We start from the raw sequence: 23,966 nt of genomic DNA, 5'->3' as shown, positions 1-23,966 counted from the left end.
AGGTTACGCCAAAGTAAGCCTCCTTTCCCCACCCACCAATTTGCAGACTCTCACGCCTACCCTAATATAATGTCCCTCTCCAAGGAAGGGATGTGCACAAGACTCTGATGATAGTAGGCGCTGCCAGACGCTTTATTTTGATTTCATTTAAGTTAAACTTATCGTACGTTAGATTCGTACCTTTAACTTCCGGCGAAATATTTTCTTCAATCTAGTTTGTTGTTCTTACGTATTGGCTTTGAATTTATAATCACAAATGTTGTTATAAGAATTACAGGAATCAAAACTTTAATCCCTATAGAATTTCGCTATACGCCGATTCAAAATTTACAGCAAGTCATCTTATGATGACTTAACAACCAGAAATTTACTGTATACACTCAGTCGTGTATTTCTTCCTAGAATTGAAGCAATGGAGTCTATCTTTGTCCGTATGTTGTTTCTCGTGGTTATAACGATATTTTGCAACGCAAATGAACCTGATGAAAAAGAAAATTCTAACACCTTGCTCATGGAATCAATTGAAAAAGGTTTCGAAAGGATATTGCACAAACTGGAAGGTAATGTAACACTTTTTCGCTTTGAAATTGCAATAGGTTTAAATTTTTTTAGGCAAAACTGTTTACATAATTTTTAAACTATGTGTAAACAGGTGCTGTTTGAGTGATATATATATATATATATATATATATATATATATATATATATATATATATATATATATATATATATATATATATATATATATATGCGTGCGTATGCGTGTGTATCATGCAATAACGTCATGAAATTTCACAATAATAATTTGCCAAGATAAAAACGTTGTTATAGTAATGTGAATAACCTAACATTGTCGTCAAATTAGCAGTAATAATACATTTAGAGTAATAATAGAAAAAAAAGGTTCACTGCAATAGCTTTAGCTGTGAATTAATTTAATGTCAAATTGGTGTAACTTTCATGCGGCTTATTATCGTAGAACTTCTGTAGCGAGAGAGAGAGAGAGAGAGAGAGAGAGAGAGAGAGAGAGAGAGAGAGAGAGAGAGAGAGAGAGAGAGAGAGAGAGAGAGAGACTTATGTAAAAAACGAATGTAGTAGTGAATAACGTTCAATCATTGATAGGATGTAGGTTCGACATAATGGACAATGTAACTGATATTACATAACGATAATGATTACGTATAATCCGCCAATCATTTTAATGCAATCGGGTTATCTTTCGAAATTATTTTCTTCCTAACGGCATGAACAATAACTTCAAACGAATTTCTCTATGTGCCATATTTCTGGCGTGTATTACGCAAAATACCAAGTAATAATAAGCGAATAATCGTCAATATACACGAACGAGATTTTAAACCACTTGAAGAATAGGCACCCTCATAGTTCTTACCGATTTGGTTAGTATACACTTTCTTGGTTTAGTAATTGTGTGTTTAAAAATACCCTGAAAAGTTAAATTGGATACTAAACATTACAAACCAATAATTAATCTAGAATATCTCGCCTGGATTATCTACAAAAGTTGTGCCATTAGACCTACGAAATTCACAAACATTCACACATAGCATAAAACCGTTTCCAGAAGATGAATCTTCTACTCAGTAAAACGTCCACAAACAATTGTTTCATAAAACTGCTCATAAGAGTCATGATTTATTCATCACGAGGCTTAATACTACACAGTACTCTAGAAGTTTTATTTCACCTGTGACCAGATTGTGGAATGATTTTCCTAATCAGGTAGTTGAATCAGTGGAACTTCAGAAGTTCCAACTTTTAGTAAATGCATACATACAGGGTATGCATGTATATAAGATTGTATATGGAAACATGCATATGTATAGGCTACATAGCTTGCGAATCCAGAAAGTACATGGAATAATTGACTTTTCTTTTACAGATCACCAGAATAAACTGATGACATTGGATGGTAAGTGTTTTGGGACGTGGTGGATATGTATGAGAAAGAGAGAGAGAGAGAGAGAGAGAGAGAGAGAGAGAGAGAGAGAGAGAGAGAGAGAGAGAGAGAGAGAGAGAGAGAGAGAGAGAGAGAGAGAGTAGTGGGCTAAATGTAAAAAAGTCAAACATCCTTGTTCAATTTATGTTTAGGATTTCCCATTTTTGTACATCATGGCTTTTAATTTTTTTTTTTAGATTTAACTCGAATTACTTAATTGCATATCTAAACAGTTCTCTATAAAGCCTATCTTATTTGAAAATTCCAATAATTCAATCATGTATGAACTTCACAAGAATCTGGTGTGGTTATCAATGTAAGCTTAATGTATGTGTGGATATGTATGGCTATGTACGTGCATGTATTTATGAAATTATGTATTTGTTAGTCTATTTTTGTTTGTACATAATTGGCATTAGTGCACGTAATTAGATAAATAAACTGAAATATACGTTTCACATAAATGTTGCATTTCTCATTACATTATTTACCGTTAATTCTCTTAATTTTTCTTTTATAATTTTATGGAATTACAGTTTGTATTCATGTTATTTAATTACAGCATTATACCTACTGTCTTAATTATACATAATGATTAGTGTCCCAGCATCCTCTTCAAGTATGTTCAGCAGATAGGCCTATTGACAACTCCCTGCGGTCTTTAGTTCCCTATAAAGGTAAGACTGCACAGTTGAAAACTATTGTGCTCGAAACATCTCAGTAGCTGTACTTGAGTCGGGGATATTTAAAGTACAGTAGGTTATCACAACCCCTTATTTGAATTCATTACTATTAGGCCTATGTCTGTATTCAAACAAAACACTTTCATTTCAGAGCTTCACCGGAAATTATCTGCTGTTACGGGTCAGTAAACAATTTATGATTGGTAGTTTTAACGTACATGAATATATTGAAGATGAAACTTCGCAGAGAAAATATCAACTAATTTTGTAATCTATGTGATTGTAAAGAAATCAATAAATCATCATTATAATTGTATATATTGTTGTTTTTTTCTCTCTTCTTTTTTGAATATACAGTATGGTAATAGCAGTAATGCTGGAATACAACTTGCGATTTTTAGTTGAAGAACGCTGATTGATGTCAGTTACCTCCAGAAAAATAGTAGACAACATACAAGCGCAAGCATGGGGCATTGCGTCTTGCAAAGATTAAGGTTTGACCTTAATCATTGCGAGAGGATTTTGGAAATCAAGCAATCGAACGACAAATGACGAATGGGGAGCGACGTCGCTCGAAGGCTTGCGAATTTACGAGCGACCAAAATCAATGGGGGCGACGAAAGGAGTGAACATTTGCTAGATAAATATATTCGCACATCACCCACCATGTTGGCGTGTTTGCTGGCTTGCACGTAATAATCTCAAGTGGGAGTCCAGCCTTATCTAACAACTTGGCGCCAACCTCTACTGACACTTCTTAACTTATTCCATAGGATAGAACAATTGGAATTTATTGCTCAAGTCAAGGGAAGAAGATTAGAGAAAGAGTCCAAGTGCTTTTGAAATAGGATGTTATTCCGAGAGCAAAAAAAAAAAAAAAAGGTCCAAACCGTAGGCCTAATCTTTTAGAATTTTTTCCCAGAGAGAGAGAGAGAGAGAGAGATGTAATTTTATAAATCGACAAATTTGAAAATTCAATATATAAGAGTTTCTTGCCTGTAGTTTTAATTACATGGCATGGCATGGCATTCTGCTCGTACTCATTGTTGTGGTGAACAGCTGCCATGAAGAGGAAGTCTAGACCCAGGATCTGTTGCACCATGACGGGGTCATCTGTGATGTGGCGGGGGTATCACATACTGCTGTAGGGTCATTGTGGGTGTGGTTCCAAGGTCGGCCTATCACTACGGGTGTCGGCTGAGTTTGGTTCAGTGTCCCCTTATATCACACCTGGCATTCAATGTTCTGTCGATCGTACAGTCTATCGTCAGTCGCTCTACAGGCGTTTGATGGCATTGCGCATGTACGATTGATGTTTCCTATCGCTGTTCCATGAGCCCACCATTCAACCAGTCGATCGGTCGACGTTCTAACGACGTTTGCACACTCTACCCTCGTTTCAGACGTTCGACACCCGTCATTCCATTGTTCGAATGACTGTTCGAGAATCATATTCTCCCATTGTCGCTCTAATCATCTACTGGTAGTTACATTTTCTGGAGGTAGGCCTATATAAGAACAATCAGCATCGTTCAACGAAAAAATCGTAAGTGGGAGGCTAGTATCAAATAGCTAAATTTCCTTTCTTAACTTTCTTTTGACTTTTTCAGAAATTCAGAAGAGAATTACATCAATGGAAGGTCAGTCTATGCTTTTATTTTCTTGTAAAATATCATGCAAAAAATCCCAAAATTTAGGATAAACTACAGTATTCACCGTGACATATATTTTCTTGTTATTGCTTTTAGACTAATTTTGTTCACAGAAAATCAACTTAACATAAGAAATATTGATATTTAGTAATAGAAAATTTTCATGTACTCTATTAGAATATATCCTTTTTTTACTTCTCTTAATTAAAGATTATGTATATATATATATATATATATATATATATATATATATATATATATATATATATATATATATATATATATATATATATATATATATATATATATATATATGGGTATGTGCAGGTGTACTTACATACATACATCTGAATATTAATAGAAACTATCATTACTTAATCTAGGACAGCTCGCAGACTTGAAAGACTACGCCAAGAGAGACGAGGTCGAATCCTTCTTCAACTAGACTGACGCAGGTAACCAGACTTACGTAACCTAACCTAACCAAGCTTTATTAGGCTTATAGTCCCGATTAGCCTTGCCAAATATTTTCATGAAAACAATATCAATTTCTTTATCGACAGACGTTTCAACTTATACTTAACTATACCAAGATATCCAAAATAATGTTGCAATTAATATTCACTGAGAATCATTACTATGTGTACGTTTATGTGCATAGATATGAATATCTATACATGAATCTATATATCTATAAATACACACTGTATATAATTGAAAGGCATAATGGATAAAACTCTTATAGAATTTATATAATGATGCATTTAACACAACTCAATCTTTCAGAGCTACGAAATATCGGCGAATCTCTGCGCAAGTGCTCTACTCTCGATCAGGTGTCTGAATTCCGTAACATTATGCAGGCAGGTTAATATCATTATTATTTTTTCATTTATCAAAGAGGAATTAATCTTTATTTAGCTACTTTTGAATTACTGTTTTATTGTAAAATCATATGATATGAGGCCCTTTGCGTCGATAGGCGTAGGAGATGAGGAATACGATTGGTTTTGTGTTGAGCTCTGAGTTGATGTTTTTCTGTTTGATATCGAGTTTTGAAATTTCACCGTCGTTTCTGTATAGGCCTATAGATATACGTGGGTGAGAGAGAGAGAGAGAGAGAGAGAGAGAGAGAGAGAGAGAGAGAGAGAGAGAGAGAGAGAGAGAGAGAGAGAGAGAGAGAGAGAGAGTCGTTTAGAAAGAAAGCTAAAATAGTTTGAATTCTAGTGTTACAAAAGCAGTTAAAAATACACTGAACAAAAAATGTAAAATAATTTGACAACAGAAGAGAAAATTAATATATTTTCAATCCCCTCAGACGAATGCAAGGAGGACACCCATGAATGCAGTGAATTTGCCCTCTGCAATGACAAACTGATGAAATATCATTGTACCTGCTTACCTGGTTACTATGGCGACGGTTTCACCTGTCAAGGTAGGTGTCAATCAAAGCCTTAGTCTTAATTAACGGTCTCTACGCTCCATAAGTAAATCAGTAAGAAGAATGGCAGGTCACTTTTGTTTAGTTTAAAAATAATTTTTAACGGTCTCTACGGTCCATGAGTAAATCAGTAAAAAGAAGAATGACTGGTCCTTCTTGATTATCTAAAACATTTTCACTGACTATTTAACTTTTTTTGTTTTTTAATTGCCTGAAATGTTTTCGCGAATATATTATACACACACACACACGCATATATATATATATATATATATATATATATATATATATATATATATATATATATATATATATATATATATATATATATATATATATATATATATATATATATATATATATATATATTCAAGTTGTAGCTTACTGCTATATTATCAGGGGCGATTGTGAGTTTTTTTCTACTATCATTAACTTGAATGCCGTAAGGCCTTTTGATTTCTTTTAATAATTTCAATAACCTAATACATTTCAAACTTTATCTACATTTTTCATGAGAAAATCGCCTCTGGGATCCCATTACACTTGTTTTAGATCTTAATATAATAATAATAATAAAAATCAGCTTCTACGCTAAAAGTATACTGACATATAGCGTATATTTGCTACGATACAACTATAAATATAGACAAGCGTGTATTTAACTAAGCAACCACTTGTTATAAATCGATAAAAAAGAAAAAAAAATACGGTAGGACCACCAATTTCTGTAATAAAACATTAAGTATCAGAAGTCTAATTTGCAGATATCTTTCGTGGTTCCTAACAGCTCACTCCGCAAAATAAGTTTGTGAGAACTATTGCATTATACATAGATGCAGAGCTTCTAAGCTCATTCTTATTATTGTAATAAAGCTTAATTGATCTGTACCATAAATAAATCAATAATGAGATTCCTAATCTTTACTTTTATCCCATTCAATCTTTAAACCAGTTGGAATAATACTTTGCTATCATCAATTTTGGCAACCTATTGTGGTCAGTTTAGACGTATTAAATTCTTCCATATGCATTACCAGAGTTACCAGATCCCTTAATGTAAACAATACTCTTCTTTGTTTTAACAGATGTTAACGAATGTTCAGAAGGGAACTTTGCCTGCGGCAGAAATGAAATTTGTGTCAACACCCAGGGCAGCTACCAGTGCATATGTCAGGATGGCTATATGAGAATAAGAAATTCATGCCAAGGTGATTGGTCTGCAAAAGTTTTGTACTTTTAAAAAAGGAAATCTCATCTATAAGACTTGCTTCTCGAGAAATATCAATATGTTATTTCGATATTTTTTTTTTTTTTAGATATTTAGGCACACACACACTATACAGTATATATATATATATATATATATATATATATATATATATATATATATATATATATATATATATATATATATATATATATATGTGTGTGTGTGTGTGTGTGTGTGTGTGTGTGTGTGTGTGTGTATACATACACACACACACACACACACACACACACACACATATTTTTGACAGTAAACAGAGTAATGAAAAACTTGAACTTCCTCATTCCTGTTTTCCTGAGGCTAAACTAACTAGTTTAGCTTTTCGATCTCGTGAGATTAAAGCTCTGTTGATGGACCTTGATGCTTATGGAGGTGTAGACCCTAATGGTATTTTTCCTTTGTTTTTTATAAAGACAGCAGATTTCTAAGCTCCAAAGTTATCTGTTATTTTACGCAAGTTAGCAAGAAGAGGAGCTTTTAGCACTTGTTGGAAAATTGGTAATGTTACTCCTCTATGTAAATGTGTTTGTGGTAGCTCAAGTCCCACTGATTACCGCCCAATTTCCATAACTCCCATATTATCTAAAGTTTTTGAACGTCTTCTGGCAAAACGTCTTAATAGGTTTGCTGAAGGTAATCATCTATTCCCTAGTTTGCAATTTGGTTTTCGGAAAGGCCTTGGAGCATGTGATGCCCTTCTTACAATCTCCAATGCAGTACAGAAATCCCTTGATTGTGGTCGGGAAGTTCGTATGATTGGCCTTGATTTTAGTGCTGCCTTTGACCGTGTTAATCATGAGGCCCTTGTTTTCAAACTGAAACAGTTGGGAGTGGGTGGGTCGTTTCTTAGCATTATTACCGATTTTTTAAGTAGTAGATCTCAAAGAGTTGTTGTTGATGGGCACCATAGTGAGTATAGGAATGTGATATCCGGTGTTCCACAGGGTAGTGTTCTTGGCCCATTACTTTTCATACTATATACACATGACATGTGGTTTGGCCTAGAAAATAAGCTTGTTGCATATGCAGATGATGCTACTCTCTTTGCATCAATTCCATCCCCTGAATGTAGATCTGGGGTTGGTGAATCCCTTAATAGAGATTTAGCTAAAATTAGTGCATGGTGCAAATTATGGGGTATGAAGTTGAATCCTAACAAAACTCAAAGTATGATTGTAAGTAGGTCAAGGACGGTGGCTCCTCAACATCCGGATCTCAGTATTGATAATGTTTCTTTAAATTTGTATGACTCTTTCAAAATTTTAGGCGTGATTCTTGACAGCAAATTTACTTTTGAGAAACATATAAGGTCTGTGTCTTCTTCAATTGCACAAAAAATTGGCTTATTGAGAAAGTCTTTTAAGATATTCGGTGATCAATCTATTCTGAAGAAGTGTTTTAATTCTTTCATTCTACCTTGTTTTGAGTATTGTTCTCCTGTCTGGTCTTCAGCTGCTGATTCTCATCTTAATTTGTTGGACAGAAACTTACGGTCTATTAAATTTCTTATTCCTGATCTAGATATTAATCTCTGGCACCGTCGATCAATAAGTTCATTATGCATGTTGCATAAGATTTTTCATAACTCTGACCATCCTTTACATTCAGATCTCCCTGGACAATTCTATCCTGTTCGTAATACTAGGCTGGCAGTTAATTCTAATACCCAGGCCTTCTCCATCATAAGACTCAATACTACGCAGTACTCTAGAAGTTTTATTCCAGCTGTTACCAAGTTGTGGAATGATCTTCCTAATCGGGTTGTTGAATCAGTAGAACTTCAAAAGTTCAAAGTTGGAGCAAATGCTTTTTTGTTGACCAGGCGGACATGAGTCTTTTTATAGTTTATATATAACATATTTGTTGTTGACGTTGTTAATAGTTTATATATGATATATCTCTTTTGACATTACTTTTTTTAGAATGATTTATTGTTAATTTGTTCTCTTCAGTTATTTATTTCCTTATTTCCTTTCCTCACTGGGCTATTTTTCCCTATTGGAGCCCCTGGGCTTATAGCATCTTGCTTTTCCAATTAGGGTTGTAGCTTGGATAGTAATAATAATAATAATAATAATAATATATATATATATATATATATATATATATATATATATATATATATATATATCCTATCAGCAGCCATTGTCTGGGCCTCCCTGGTCCTAGCTTGGGTGGAGAGGGGATTGGGTGCTGATCATATGTATAGCCTATATTTTTGGGTTCAAGCCATGACGTCCTGATGGAAGGTTCCTTTTTGGTAGCTTCCATGGGTATAATAACTACTAAGATATTCCCAGAGAATTTTACCACAGGTTATCACAGAATTCTAACTTCTGGAGCGAGTATCCTAAAGGTTTCCCTTTAAGACATCGTTTATCAACAGGGAACGCATGTTTTTCAATATTTAACTTAGCCGGTGATTATAATAGCTGCAGCTCTGCTGCTCGACAGAAAACTCTACGGAAAAAATCCGCCAGCGATCGCTATGCAGGTAGGGGGTGTACTTCAACAGCGCCATCTGTCGTCCAGATACCCAGTACTCATTGTAAACAAAGAACTCAATTTTCTCTCTGTCGTGCTACCGGCAAGACCTACTAATTCGCTGTTGCTAACTGGATCTGTTTTCGCAACTATTTGGTGAAGTACACTATTCTAGTTTTGAGCTTTCGCTGTGCAGGCTTTCTCTTCAATAAATCCTTGCATTCTTTTTTTGATATCGGATTATTTGTTGATGACTTTGGATAGTTTTTGAATTCCCCTTTGACCAATTCAAAATGACTGACCCTTCTCAAGTCCCAAAATTCAGGAAGTGTAATGCTAGGGACTGTTCAAGGCGTCTTCCGAAGGCCTCTATCGATCCTCACACCGTTTGTTCCAATTGTCGGGATAAAACCTGTCAATTGGAAGATCGATGTGAGGAATGCGTTGGGCTTTCGGAATTCGATTTTATCGAATTCCAAAAATATACACGTAGGCTAGAGAGAGATAGAATCAGGAGAAGTTCATCTCGTTCTGTTGATTTTTCCTCTCCTCATGCCCCACGACGTATTCCTTCCCCTGTAGTGGTTGCTCCTAATCCCCCTTCTGGCACTCAGGAACCTTCGATGGCTGATATGATGCGTGCCATCCAAGCTCTGGGTGAGAGAGTTGAGTCCCTGGCTAGTGACCGTAACCAGCTCATGGCGGACGTCAAGGAGCTGAAGTGTAAAAGTGCAGAGGGAAGTGATAAAGTGAGTGATAGTGTTGTGGATAGTGTTGCGCTTGAGGGTTCGTCTGTTCGTGCCTGTCGTCCTCCTAGTCCGGGACCTCTTGCAAGCTCCCAAGTCCAGGGGAGAAGCAATGTCGTACGACCAATGGGTTCGAGAGGCTTTAATCAGCGAACAGACGTTTCCTCCGTGGTTTCGGGCGTATCTACCCAAGATCGCCCCACCCACACAAAGACGAGAGAGCCCATTTATTCCTCGTCTGCGGAAGAGGTTTCTCGCAAGAAACCATGGACCAAGGTCTCACGACCACTTAAGCGCAAGTCGGTCCCTTCCGCGCAAGTCCAACGGCCCAGTTGTAGCCACTGGGTCAGTTCGAACTCGCTGCAGTCTTCCGATGACTGCTCACCTCCTAAGAGAGGCAAAGCGGTACCGCCTCAGGCAGTTACACCGTCTGTCGCCGCACCTGCTCCTGCAGACCCTAAGTGGTCTTTGCTGCAGACCATGAAGTCCCAATTAACGTCTCTGATGCAGGACTTTCATGCGGAGAAGGTTGCTGCTGCACCAGCCTCTTGCCTACAACCAACCACACACTCGGTTGTGCGTCCTGTGGACGCTGAGGCGACCTTCTTGCGCACTCCAGCTGAGAGAGTCCCGCCACCCATGCGTTCCAGTGTGCCCTGCCAGCCGCATGTTGACGTTCAGCGACGCACGGAGCCTTCCGTTGACGTTCGCGAGGTACAACAACCGTCAGAGTTGTTTTGTTTTGACGCGGTGCGTCAACCTCCGCAACCCAGTGTGGTTGCCACTGCTCACCCACATCAGACTAGACAGTCTGGAGTAGACGCTGTGCGTCCCCGCGCTGCTATGGTTGTTGCCAGCTCACAGACTGGGCAACAGTTCCATAACGTTGCGTCCGGTTCAGTCACGCGTGCACCCGTGCGACCGGACTCAGCTAACCAGCCGTTACCTACTCCATTGCCGCTTCCTCCTCAATACTCGGATGATGGACTTTCTGATGATGATGATGCGGCACACGTTGATGAACCACATTCGGACCTTGACGAGCCTAAGTCCACGCAACCCTCTTTGGACTTTAGAAAAGTTCTTGCTCTGTTCAAAGAGATGTTTCCGGACCATTTTGTGTCTGTGGCTCCGCGCTCTCCTCCGTCAGAGTTTGTATTAGGTACGCCGTCATCCTTGCCTGCCTTTACTAGACTCGTCCTCGCACGCTCGTCCAAGAGAGCTTTACGAGTGATAGGAGAATGGATGCAGTCCAAAAAGAGTCTAGGGAAGACAGCCTTTACGTTTCCCCCTGCTAGACTCTCTTCCAGATCGAGCGTCTGGTATGCCACGGGAGAAGTTCTCGGCTTGGGAGTTCCTGCCTCTGCCCAGGGCGACTTCTCAAGTCTTGTAGACTCTACCCGCAGGCTAGCCATGAGACGCTCTAAGATATGTTGGTCATCTTCGGACCTAGACCACCTGTTGAAAGGGATATTTAGAGCCTTCGAGGTCTTCAACTTTTTAGACTGGTGTCTGGGAGCTTTGAGCAGGAAGATCTCCCCGACAGAGAAGGAAACTTCCTTGCTCATCATGTCCTGCATGGACAAGGCCATACGTGACGGGTCTAATGAGCTTGCTGCATCGTTCGTATCCGGAGTCCTCAAGAAGCGTGAGAACCTTTGCTCTTTCCTGTCAGCTGGAGTGACACCTTGTCAAAGATCCGAACTTCTGTTTGCTCCTCTTTCTAAGTGCCTTTTTCCAGAGGACTTGATTAAGGAGATTGCTGCTTCTTTGATACAGAAGGACACTCATGACCTGGTTGCATCCTCTGCCCGCAAACCCACCCCTTTGCCTACCTTGTCAGCTAGACCAAGGATGGACACTCCAGCGTCCCGATTTATTCCGCCCTTTCGTGGCAGAGCCTCCAGCAGAGGAGGTGCTCGTGCCGAAGGGAGACGTGGGAAGAAGAAAGGAACCAAGTCCTTTAAAGGCAGAGTCTGACTGCCAGCTTCTTCAGACAGCAGTGGGAGCCAGACTCAAGAACTTCTGGCAGACCTGGGAGAAGAGAGGCGCAGATGCACAATCTGTGAAGTTGCTCAGATAGGGGTACAAGATCCCGTTTGTACGAAAACCCCCTCTAGCAACGTCTCCCATCGATCTCTCTCCCAGGTACAGAGAGGAAGACAAGAGACGAGCATTGAAACAGGAGGTGTCTCTCTTACTAGAAAAGGGAGCGGTAGTCAAAGTCCTGGACCATCAAACCCCGGGCTTCTACAACCGTCTCTTCTTAGTGGCAAAGAAGACAGGAGGGTGGAGGCCGGTGCTGGACGTCAGTGCGCTGAATGTCTTTGTCACAAAGCAGACGTTCTCCATGGAGACCACAAAGTCCGTTCTAGCAGCGGTCAGAAGGGAAGACTGGATGGTCTCTTTAGACCTAAGGGACGCATACTTCCACGTCCCCATCCACCCAGACTCCCAACCTTTTCTGAGATTTGTTTACGAAAAGGTTGTCTACCAGTTTCAAGCCCTGTGCTTTGGCCTAAGCACAGCTCCTCTTGTGTTTACGAGGCTGATGAGGAATGTAGCCAAATTCCTTCATTTAGCGGACATCCGAGCCTCCCTCTATTTGGACGACTGGCTTCTAAGAGCTTCTTCCAGTCGTCGCTGTCTGAAGGATCTAAAGTGGACTCTAGATCTGACCAAGGAATTGGGTCTCCTTGTCAATATGGAAAAGTCTCAAGTGGTCCCATCCCAAACTATTGTGTATTTAGGGATGGAGATTCACAGTCTAGCTTTTCGGGCTTTTCCGTCGGCCCCCAGAACAAGTCAAGCCCTGTTATGCATCCAGAACATGCTAAAGAAGGAACGATGTTCAGTCAGGCAGTGGATGAGTCTGATAGGGACACTATCATCCCTGGAACAGTTCGTATCGTTAGGAAGACTACACCTCCGTCCTCTTCAATATCACCTAGCTGTTTACTGGAAAAAGGACAAGACGCTAGAAGCGGTCTCTATCCCCATTTCCGAGAAAATGAAGTCTTCCCTGACTTGATGGAAGGACAGTATCAGCCTCAGAGAGGGTCAGCCCCTGGCTGTTCAGACTCCCAACCACGTTCTCTTCTCGGACGCATCGGACACAGGCTGGGGCATTGGACGGTCGGGAATGCTCGGGAACTTGGAACTCGAGTCAAAGGACAATGCATATCAACTGCAAGGAGCTACTGGCAGTTCATCTGGCCTTGAAAAGCTTCAAGTCTCTCCTTCAAGGCAAAGTGGAGGAGGTGAACTCGGACAACACCACGGCTTTGGCGTACATCTCCAAGCAAGGAGGGACCCACTCTATGACGTTGTACGAGATCGCAAGGGACCTCCTCACCTGGTCAAAAGGTCTAAACATTTCACTAGTAACGAGGTTCATCCAAGGCAACTTGAATGTAATGGCAGATTGCCTCAGTCGGAAGGGACAAATCATTCCAACAGAATGGACCCTACACAAGGATGTGTGCAAGAGACTTTGGGCCACATGGGGCCAGCCAACCATAGATCTCTTCGCAACCTCGATGACCAAGAGGCTCCCAATATATTGCTCACCAATCCCGGACCCAGCAGCAGTTCATATAGATGCCTTTCTCCTAGATTGGTCACATCTAGACCTATATGCATTCCCCCCGTTCAAGATTGTCAACAAGGTACTGCAGAAGTTCTCCTCTCACGAAGGGACAAGGTTGACGTTAGTTGCTCCCCTCTGGCCCGCGAGAGAATGGTTCACCGAGGTACTTCGATGGCTAGTGGACGTTCCCAGAACTCTTCCTCTAAGGGTGGACCTTCTACGTCAGCCACACGTAAAGAAGGTACACCAAGGCCTCCACGCTCTTCGTCTGACTGCCTTCAGACTATCGAAAGACTCTCGAGAGCTAGAGGCTTTTCGAAGGAGGCAGCCAGGGCGATTGCTAGAGCAAGGAGGACATCCACCCTTAGAGTCTACCAATTGAAGTGGAAGTCTTCCGAAACTGGTGCAAGTCAGTATCTGTATCCTCGACCAGTACCTCTGTAACTCAAATAGCTGACTTCCTTTTATACCTGAGGAAAGAACGATCTCTTTCAGCTCCCACTATCAAGGGTTACAGAAGCATGTTGGCATCAGTCTTCCGTCACAGAGGCTTAGATCTTTCCAACAACAAAGATCTACAGGACCTCCTTAAGTCTTTTGAGACCACGAAGGAGCGTCGTTTGGCTACACCTGTTTGGAATTTAGACGTGGTACTAAGATTCCTCATGTCAGAAAGGTTCGAGCCGCTACAATCAGCCTCCTTTAAAGATCTCACTTTAAAGACTCTTTTCCTGGTTTGCTTAGCCACAGCTAAAAGAGTCAGTGAGATTCACGCCTTCAGCAGGAACATCGGATTTTCATCTGAAACGGCTACATGTTCTCTACAACTTGGTTTTCTAGCCAAAAACGATCTACCTTCTCGTCCTTGGCCGAAATCGTTCAATATTCCAAGCCTATCAAATATGGTTGGAAATGAACTAGAAAGAGTCTTATGCCCTGTTAGAGCTCTTAAGTTCTATTTAAGACGAACTAAACCTTTACGAGGACAGTCAGAAGCTTTATGGTGTTCAGTTAAGAAACCATCTTTGCCTATGTCAAAGAATGCTTTATCCTATTTTATCAGACTGTTAATACGAGAAGCTCATTCACATCTGAGTGAGGAAGACCAAGCTTTGCTGAAGGTAAGGACACATGAAGTTAGAGCCGTCGCAATTTCAGTGGCCTTTAAACAAAATAGATCTCTGCGAAGTATAATGGACGCAACCTATTGGAGAAGCAAGTCAGTGTTCGCGTCTTTTTATCTTAAGGATGTCCAGTCTCTTTACGAGAACTGCTACACTCTGGGACCATTCGTAGCAGCGAGTGCAGTAGTGGGTGAGGGCTCAACCACTACAATCCCCTAATTCCATAACCTTTTTAATCTTTCTCTTGAAATGTTTTTATTGTTGTTTTTGGGTTGTCCGGAAGGCTAAGAAGCCTTTCGCATCCCGGTTGATTTGGCGGGTGGTCAAATTCTTTTCTTGAGAAGCGCCTAGATTAGAGGTTTTGATGAGGTCCTGTGGTATGGGTTGCAACCCTTCATACTTCAGATCCTAGGGGTCGCTCAGCATCCTAAGAGGATCGCGAGGCTCCGTAAGGAAGACGTACTTAAAAAGGCAGAGTAATTGTTCAAGTCGACTTCCTTACCAGGTACCTATTTATTTTGTTTTTGTTATTTTGATAACTTCTAAAATGAAATAAAAAATCCTTAGCTCATAATAATGTAAACATTTATTGCTGGTCTCTACCCACCCCCCTGGGTGTGAATCAGCTATTATAATCACCGGCTAAGTTAAATATTGAAAAATGTTATTTTGATAATAAAATAAATTTTTGAATATACTTACCCGGTGATTATAAATTAAAGGACCCTCCCTTCCTCCCCAATAGAGACGCAGTGGACCGAGGAGAAAATTGAGTTCTTTGTTTACAATGAGTACTGGGTATCTGGACGACAGATGGCGCTGTTGAAGTACACCCCCTACCTGCATAGCGATCGCTGGCGGATTTTTTCCGTAGAGTTTTCTGTCGAGCAGCAGAGCTGCAGCTATCATAATCACCGGGTAAGTATATTCAAAAATTTATTTTATTATCAAAATAACATATTAACACACCACATAGCTATCTGCACCCCATATAGAGTTAACACTTCGATATGGAGGGGCGGAGAATAACTGGGGAGCCGTTCCACAGCTACACTCGTCCGTGGCTACTTTTGGTACTCGAAACGTAAACAAACGGGCGCCATTGCTAAATGACCTCACGTCCGTCCTCATCCTTCTTTTAGTAGCTTGCCTTGCTAAGACAGATTTTCCCTTGTGCTTTTTTATCGGCTTGCATCTTCGTAATGTCGCTACCTTCAGCCTCGTCTTCTTCTGGAAAGTTGAGTACCAGGTCCCAGTATTGTTTAAATAAGCTCTGACCGTAAAGTAACTTATACTTTTCGAGATATTTCATGTTTTTTGGCGGAGCTGTGCTACTACCGGACACGCCATTTTATGGCGTCGCTGTTCCCTTGCATGCCTTATTTAGCTAGCCTGAACATCTTATTCCGGCCTTATAACTAATTGATACTGTTAGTTATTTAGTCTTCATAGCTAGGAACTTCATATATCGTGTTTTGACGCTCTTTTATCGGTCATCGTCTGACCCCATACTAGATTGCTAGCTTAGCCCCTAGTCCAGATTGCCTAGCACCAGTGTTCATGCATGATATATTCCAGTGATCCTAGGTTAAGTTATGAAGATAGTGGCATTATTTATGATACTGTTTACTGTGATGCAAGTGTTTTCGCCTTCAGGGACCATATAGGGGATCGGTTTGATAGTGTGCCTTTCTAACCTAACCTAAATGTAGGACCTCTATATGCTCCCTTCACCCCCTGCCTTAGGGCATTCCCTCTGCGTGGCCATGCTCCCCCTACCACGTAAGGGGATCAAGTCCGTATCAGAGTATTTATCGCTTCTCTGTCCTCCCTAAGGGAATGATCCCCCCTTAGGGTTGCGTCCGAGAAAGAGGAACGGCCTGTCCTCCCTCAGTTGCTGAGGTTAGGTTACCTGACCTTCATTGCAACCTGCGATATGTCTTCCAGCCTACCTAGCTTGGGGTTTAACATCCCTTCTCTAGGCTAGGCCTCGGGGGGCGGGGGGGGGGGGCTAGTTCTGTACTTTGCTTGCTTATTCAGGTTGCCTACCCTAGGCTAGGGAGCGTCCTCCCTCCCTTGGTGGCCATTTTCGTACAGAGCCTCCCCTATGGAAGACCCTTCTTCTTCTCCCTCCCCCCTATCCCTTAGTATGGTCTAGCCTATACATATCTGTCCCTAGTCCTACAACTCCTCCTTAGGGTGGAGTAAGGCTATCTTGAGTCCCTGTGGGCAGGCCGCTCTGGTACATATACCCTTCATAGCGCCCTATGGGGTTAGCCACTGGAAGCGATTTGTCCGCAGGGGTTCCCCCCCTCTTGGGTGTACCCTGGCCCTCCCTTGGGCTACTCTGGCATCCGGCCGACTGCCGGCCCCCTGCCATTGGGTGATAGGGCTCACCCCTTTCATGGGTACACTCACTCAGGTGGGATGCTATAGGGGTTCGTATTCTTACCCCTCCATCCCTCCTGTCTCTCTCCCTGTCCTGGTGCCGGTCCCTTGCCGCCTCTACTGCCGGCGATACCGCCCTCCCTTGGTGACACATTCCTAGATAACCTCCCTAGTCGACAGCCCTCCGAGTGCCGGAGGGCTGCCGCCTTTTGTCGGTATATAGCCGATGGCCTACCCTTTCACTACCTAGCTTCGGTTGTCCCTCCTTCGGGCCGGCCTCCGGCGTGCCGGCATTGATTGCCGGCGGTCCAGGTATACCATAACTCCCTTCCTTATCCTATGACCTAGTCACCAAGCCGGCCGGAGCCTCCGCCCCCTGCCGGCGTGACACCGCTGTGCCGGCGGCCGCCAAGCTGGCATTACACCTGATTTCTCTATATGTCTTCCTTAATGCCATAAATCCTGCTGGAGCGGCCTCCGGCGTGCCGTCGGTCTGCCGGAGCCCTCCGGAGACGCCAAGAGACTTGCACCCCTTCTCCCAGCTATCAACTTCATGCTGATAGCCCTACACTGCAACCAGATAGCTTAGCTACCCCAATGGATAGGTATTGTCTTACCGTTCTATTAACGGCCGTGCTGTCTTCTTGCATATCACAAGTTTCCAGCATGCTGTGTGTGTCTTAGCGCAGCTGGTTGCCGGAACCCGTTATCCTATGGGGTCTTCTACAACCCCCAATTTTTACTATAATGGTCTGAGTGGTCTCAGTCCCTGATATACATCTTAGGCAATCTCTGCTAGAATTACCTTCTGCCTTCCTTGGCGATCTATGAAGAATTCTGCCTTGTGTCCTCGGTCACAAACGAAATTGCCTACTGATAAGGTTACAGTAACCAGCTGGGCGGGATGCACAAGTATGTGTCTATCTACTTCATTTCCCGCTCCACTCTTTAACATTACAATTTTATAAATTAATTAATGTTAAGTTAAAAATTTAACTACTTAAAATTCAACTTTAGAGTAATGTAAGTCACTCTTATGACTTCCGTATACTCATGTTCTCTTTCTCTTACAGGAGGAGCAAATCAAATGTGACCACAACTTCTGTGGAGTGAAGCGCCTGCACTTCTACGGGCACACGGCGTGTCAGACCCACGCCCACTGCGCCAATAAGAAAGGCGAACTAAAATTCTGGGACCCGCAGCACTGTACAGTCTGCAAGAATTGTCTGGTTGAAGCGTTCGACGATCCTCCTTCGGCGGAGGTAAGGGACACTGCTCGAGAGAAACTGCGCAAGTGGGTGCGTGGCTTCCAGAAGAACGCCACCGGACCATATCTCGCCACCGAAAATTTGAGGGCCTTGCTTTTCCCGAAGGCATCTCCAGACTCAGTGGTCCCTAAGAATCAAGTTCCCACCATCCAGATAGTGGTGGAACCGGATGTGGTCATGGCTCAGTCCATGCATGAGTGCCGTTTAGACTCCGACAACGTGGAACATATGTCGGAAGTGTCGGAGAACACGGAAAGGAACCTCATGGGCGAAGAACTGGACTATGAGGAAGATCAGGTGGAATACCCTGAGTCGGAGCAGGAGGTCGCTCCAACATCCACCCCTACACTGACGGACGTATCACTCCCGTCTACATCTGCTACCCCGGATCCTACCCCATCCAACACCCAGGAGATCTTCAAGATGCTTGAGGCTCTCATGGATAAGAAACTCCACGAGACACATGAGTTCTTCACGTCCAACATGGGAAGTTCGAAGCAACCTAAAAGGATTTCGGTTAAGGACCTCCCCGCATGCTTGGATACTAACCCATGGAGGTATGCCGATCACCACGGGCAAGATCTACATTAGTGATAAGGTCGGCTCGATCGCGCTGGAAGAAGTGGAATTCTTCCCTAACTTTGAGGCTTACCCGGACTGTTACGTCCGACTTAGGTCTGAACCTGCCTCTAAAGAAGAGACCGAACCGAAGGAGGTTATCGTGTTCGATCTCCCGAAGGCCCAGGCTATGTTAGCCAACACGGTGAAAAGTAGGGGCTTCACCTGCTCTAAACTACCGGCGCTTAGCAAAAAGCACCCGACTTACGTCACACCAGACGATGCAACCTTCCCCTTTTTGGAAAAGGCCTTCACTGTGGTGCATAAGGCAGTGGAAGAAGGGAAACTTTGCCCTGCACTGGAGGAGTGCAGACCATTCTCCCTGACCACTCCCCCTGATGTTAGACACTGGAAAGACGTCCAGTCAACCTTTGTAGTGGGGAAACTAGAGCCTGACGTCGCTGGTCATCAGTTTAACGAGGACCTCCTGAAACTTAACGATCATCTCCTTCGTCGGGAACATGATACAAATGAAAGGCTCGCCGCATCTATGTCCCTCCAAGTACAGCTCGAAGTCATGGCCGGTGACACTAGGGTCCCTGACTACTACATGGTCCTCGCCAAAACACACCTGGCGACTGTAGTAAAGGATCTGTACAGTTTCACGAAGGCTCATAGAGCCTGTCGTGAATTCATGTTCTCAAGTGCTACAGTGAGACACGAACCCCGGAGGCTGATTTCCTCCAACATCTGGGGTAAACACCTCTTTCCCTCCTCCTTAGTGAAAGAGATCACCGACAAGGCCCCCACGGAGAACAGGAACCTTCTCCATAGATGGGGCATGTCGAAGAAAAGGAAATCCTCTCAGGACGACGGCCCTCAACCTAAGAGGAAACCCACAAAGCCGAAACCCCAGCAACGTCAACAGAGACGGCAGTTTCCGGGATCCGCTACTCCCCAAGTGGCTGCTCAGCCACAACAGACCTTTCAATTGGTCACCCAACCGGTCTTGTCACAGTCGCCGGTCTTCACCCCTGCATTTGAGCAGCAGTCAACTACCTTTTGTCCCAAAGGTAGAGGCTCAAACAGAGGTGCAGGCAGAGATGCATCTCGCCGTCCCTCCAGAGGCAGAGGAGGAAAGGAAGCTAGCGGCCGAGGTAGTAAGCCCTCGGGAAGCCAGAAGCAATGAAGTGCTTCCGGTGGGAGGAAGACTCCGCCAATTCCAGGATCGTTGGACCTTCGATCCCTGGGCACACAGCATCGTCAAGAAGGGTCTAGGCTGGAGCTGGACTCAACTACCCCCAACCTTCCAGCAATTCTTCCAACAGTCAACCCCCCTCCTGGAAGAATATGTCCTAGAACTCTTGAACAAGAAGGTGATAAAGAGGGTAAAGTCAACCAAGTTCCAAGGGAGACTGTTTTGTGTCCCCAAGAAGGACTCCGAAAAACTCAGAGTCATTCTAGACTTATCCCCCCTCAACAAGTTCATAGCGAACAACAAGTTCAAGATGCTGACTCTTCAACAGATAAGGACCCTTCTGCCTCAAGGTTCCTACACGGTCTCGATAGACCTGGCGGATGCCTACTGGCATGTTCCAATGAACCACCATGCTTCCTCCTACCTAGGATTTCGACTCCAAAGGAAAAGCTACGCTTTCAGGGCCATGCCCTTTGGGCTCAACGTGGCCCCACGGATCTTCACAAAGCTGGCAGACGCCATCGTTCAACAGCTCCGCCTCCGCGGCGTCCAGGTGATGGCCTACCTCGACGACTGGCTGGTCTGGGCGACATCGCCTGAAGGCTGTCTAAGATCCTGCAACAAAGTCACCCAGTTTCTAGAACACCTGGGATTCAAGATAAACACAAAGCAATCTCGCCTCTCTCCAGCTCAGAAGTTCCAATGGTTAGGAATCCAGTGGAATCTTCAGTCACACCGCCTTTCCATTCCCCAGAAGAAAAGGAAAGAAATAGCGGGGTCTGTCAAACACCTGCTGAAATCCAAGCGGATCTCAAGATGTCAGCAGGAACGAGTTCTAGGCTCTCTACAGTTCGCCTCAGTGACAAACCCAGTGCTGCGTGCACAGCTAAAGGATGCCGCGGGAGTCTGGAGACGTTCTGCATCCATCGCTCGAAGAGACCTCAAGAGACGGCTCCCTAACAGACTTCGGTTACTCTTAAAGCCGTGGTCGGAAGCAAAGGCCCTGAAAAGGTCCATTCCTCTTCAACACCCACCTCCATCTCTCAACATCCACACGGACACCTCGCTGGAGGGTTGGGGAGGTCACTCCCACCAACAACAGGCTCAAGGAACATGGTCTCCCCTATTCAAGACGTTTCACATCAACATCTTGGAGGCCATGGCGGTCCTTCTCACGCTGAAGAAACTCTCTCCGCCTCCCTCGACCCACATTCGTCTGACCCTGGACAACTCAGTGGTAGTCCGATGTCTCAATCGTCAGGGCTCGAGATCGCTCCAGATAAATCAGGTGCTTCTCCCGATCTTCCGCCTGGCAGAGAAGTAGAAATGGCACCTGTCTGCAGTTCACCTACAAGGATTCCGCAACGTGACGGCGGACGCTCTATCTCGGACAAGCCTGATAGAGTCGGAATGGTCTCTAGACGCAAGATCGTTCTCCTTTATCTCTCACCAAGTCCCGGAACTTCAGATCGATCTCTTCGCAACGAGCGACAACAATCAACTTCCTCGTTATGTGGCCCCGTACGAGGACCCCAAGGCAGAAGCAGTGGACGCCATGTCACTGGATTGGAACAAATGGTCCAGGATCTACCTGTTCCCTCCCACCAACCTTCTGCTGAAAGTCCTCTCCAAACTGAGAACCTTCAAAGAGACAGCGGCCCTAGTGGCTCCCAAGTGGCCCCGGAGCAATTGGTACCCCCTGGTCCTGGAGCTGCAGCCCACGCTGATCCCTCTCCCGGGCCCAGCTCTCTCCCAGCAAGTACAGAAGTCGACTGTCTTCGCTTCATCATTGAAAGTCAGGGACCTTCATCTCATGATTTTCTCTCCCTAGCCGCGAAGAAAAGGTTTGGGATCTCGAAGAAAAGTCTAGACTTCCTCGAGGAATACAAGACCGAATCCACAAGACGGCAATACGAATCATCCTGGAGAAAGTGGGTCTCATTCATCAAGGCAAAAAATCCAACGGAAGTCACCATCGATTTTTGCTTGTCCCTCTTCATTCACCTTCATGGACAGGGCTTAACAGCCAACACGATTTCTACCTGCAAATCGGCCTTGACTAGACCACTACTGTACGCCTTCCAGATTGATCTGTCCAGCGACATCTTCAATAAACTGCTGAAGGCATGCGCTCGTCTACGCCCAGCACCACCGCCAAAACCTATCTCCTGGTCCCTGGACAAGGTGCTCCATTTTGCCTCCAACTTGGACAACGATTCGTGCCCTCTCAAGGATCTGACACAAAAGGTTATATTTCTTTTTGCTCTTGCCTCAGGAGCCCGAGTCATTGAAATAGTGGCATTATCAAGAGACGAGGGTCACATCCCGTTTACCGATTCAGGAGACCTTACCCTCTTCCCTGATCCGACGTTTCTCGCGAAAAATGAACTACCCACCAAGAGATGGGGCCCTTGGAGAATCTGCCCCCTGAAAGAAGATGCCTCTCTATGTCCGGTAGAGAGCCTCAAGGTCTATCTTCGTAGAACTTCTGACTTTGGTGGAGGCCAACTCTTCAAAGGAGAAACATCGGGTAGTGACCTGTCACTGAAACAACTAAGAGCGAAAATCACCTACTTTATTCGCAGAGCGGATCCTGACAGTACACCCGCAGGTCACGATCCTAGAAAAGTCGCGTCGTCTCTGAATTTTTTCCAGAGCATGGATTTCGAAAGCCTCAAGAGCTTCACAGGATGGAAATCTTCGCGTGTTTTCTTCAAGCACTACGCGAAACAAGTGCATGAAGTCAAACATTTCGTGGTAGCCGCAGGTAGTGTTATGAAACCTGCAGTTAACTCTGCATAGAACAGCGAGTTACTTGGGACTTTAACTCTTCGGGTGCCTATGTTGACCCTCGTGTGATACGTAGTGATTTCATGGACACTTAGTGTTTTTCATAGACTGTTCTTTACAAGGTGAAATGTCATAGTCGTCACATGAGTGCCACATGCCTAGAGCATGATGTGTTTTTTACCTTATTTAAAGACTGATGTTCCTACGGGACTTGTGCTTTCTAATAATTTGAAAGAGCGAAGTCTTCTCATTACTATGTACATTATAATTTATCTGTAAATTAACTTTACATCCTTTATTGCATTTATTATTTCTATATACAGCAATTGTGAAATAAAATTTCTATTTTATTACTTGTGCGTCTCTTTCCGCTCGTACTCATACTATGAAATACTGTACATGATTGTCATAGTTTCATTATCCCCTTTATTTTAAAATAAAGAAGAATAATAGGTTCTATCCATATTATATACTCACCTATGCTGTGTAATATTCCTAATTGAATACTTACTTGCGCCATATCTTCGAGACCAGACCGTTCTCTAGCTATGAAATATAGTGCCTAACCACCACTTATCTGTTATTGAGAATGTTCCTATACGAATATTGACCATTCTGTCTTGTCTCCGAGTCTTCATGTACTCTCTGCAAGGTGAGTAGCCCTTCGATGACCACTTTGATCTTCGGCATGGACCGTTGGGACTTCTCTGCCAGGGGGGGCAGGAAGTTGCATCCCCACTGAACCTTTATTGAGGTCACAATGCTTACTTATTCAAAGCCCTTGGCACTTACTCTACAAGGGGAAATCTACCACGATA

At 43.3% G+C, this 23,966-nt stretch overlaps 1 protein-coding gene across 5 annotated transcripts in view; it reads left to right on the top strand.

The window, feature by feature from the left end:
* The first annotated feature begins 260 nt into the window (after positions 1-260).
* Positions 261-23,966, top strand: part of LOC137623855 (protein kinase C-binding protein NELL2-like) — a 29,616-nt gene continuing 5,910 nt past the window's right edge. Inside the window, exons 1-8 of one of the 5 annotated variants that reach the window (XM_068354666.1) lie at positions 261-560; positions 1,904-1,933; positions 2,795-2,824; positions 4,254-4,283; positions 4,679-4,750; positions 5,082-5,162; positions 5,614-5,730; positions 6,822-6,944. In XM_068354666.1, coding sequence (XP_068210767.1) covers positions 413-560; positions 1,904-1,933; positions 2,795-2,824; positions 4,254-4,283; positions 4,679-4,740 — 300 coding nt within the window. In that variant the 5' untranslated portion in view covers positions 261-412 and the 3' untranslated portion in view covers positions 4,741-4,750; positions 5,082-5,162; positions 5,614-5,730; positions 6,822-6,944. Of the gene's footprint in view, positions 561-1,903; positions 1,934-2,794; positions 2,825-3,710; positions 4,190-4,253; positions 4,284-4,678; positions 4,751-5,081; positions 5,163-5,613; positions 5,731-6,821; positions 6,945-23,966 lie in introns of those variants that run through there. The other 4 variants (XM_068354664.1, XM_068354661.1, XM_068354662.1 and 1 more) reach the window with 4 other exon arrangements.

This window comes from Palaemon carinicauda, chromosome 30 (genome assembly GCF_036898095.1).
Source record: "Palaemon carinicauda isolate YSFRI2023 chromosome 30, ASM3689809v2, whole genome shotgun sequence".
In the NCBI taxonomy this organism is placed as follows: domain Eukaryota; kingdom Metazoa; phylum Arthropoda; class Malacostraca; order Decapoda; family Palaemonidae; genus Palaemon; species Palaemon carinicauda.
Note: the sequence above shows the minus strand (reverse complement) of the source record. Positions and strands in the feature narration are given on the sequence as shown.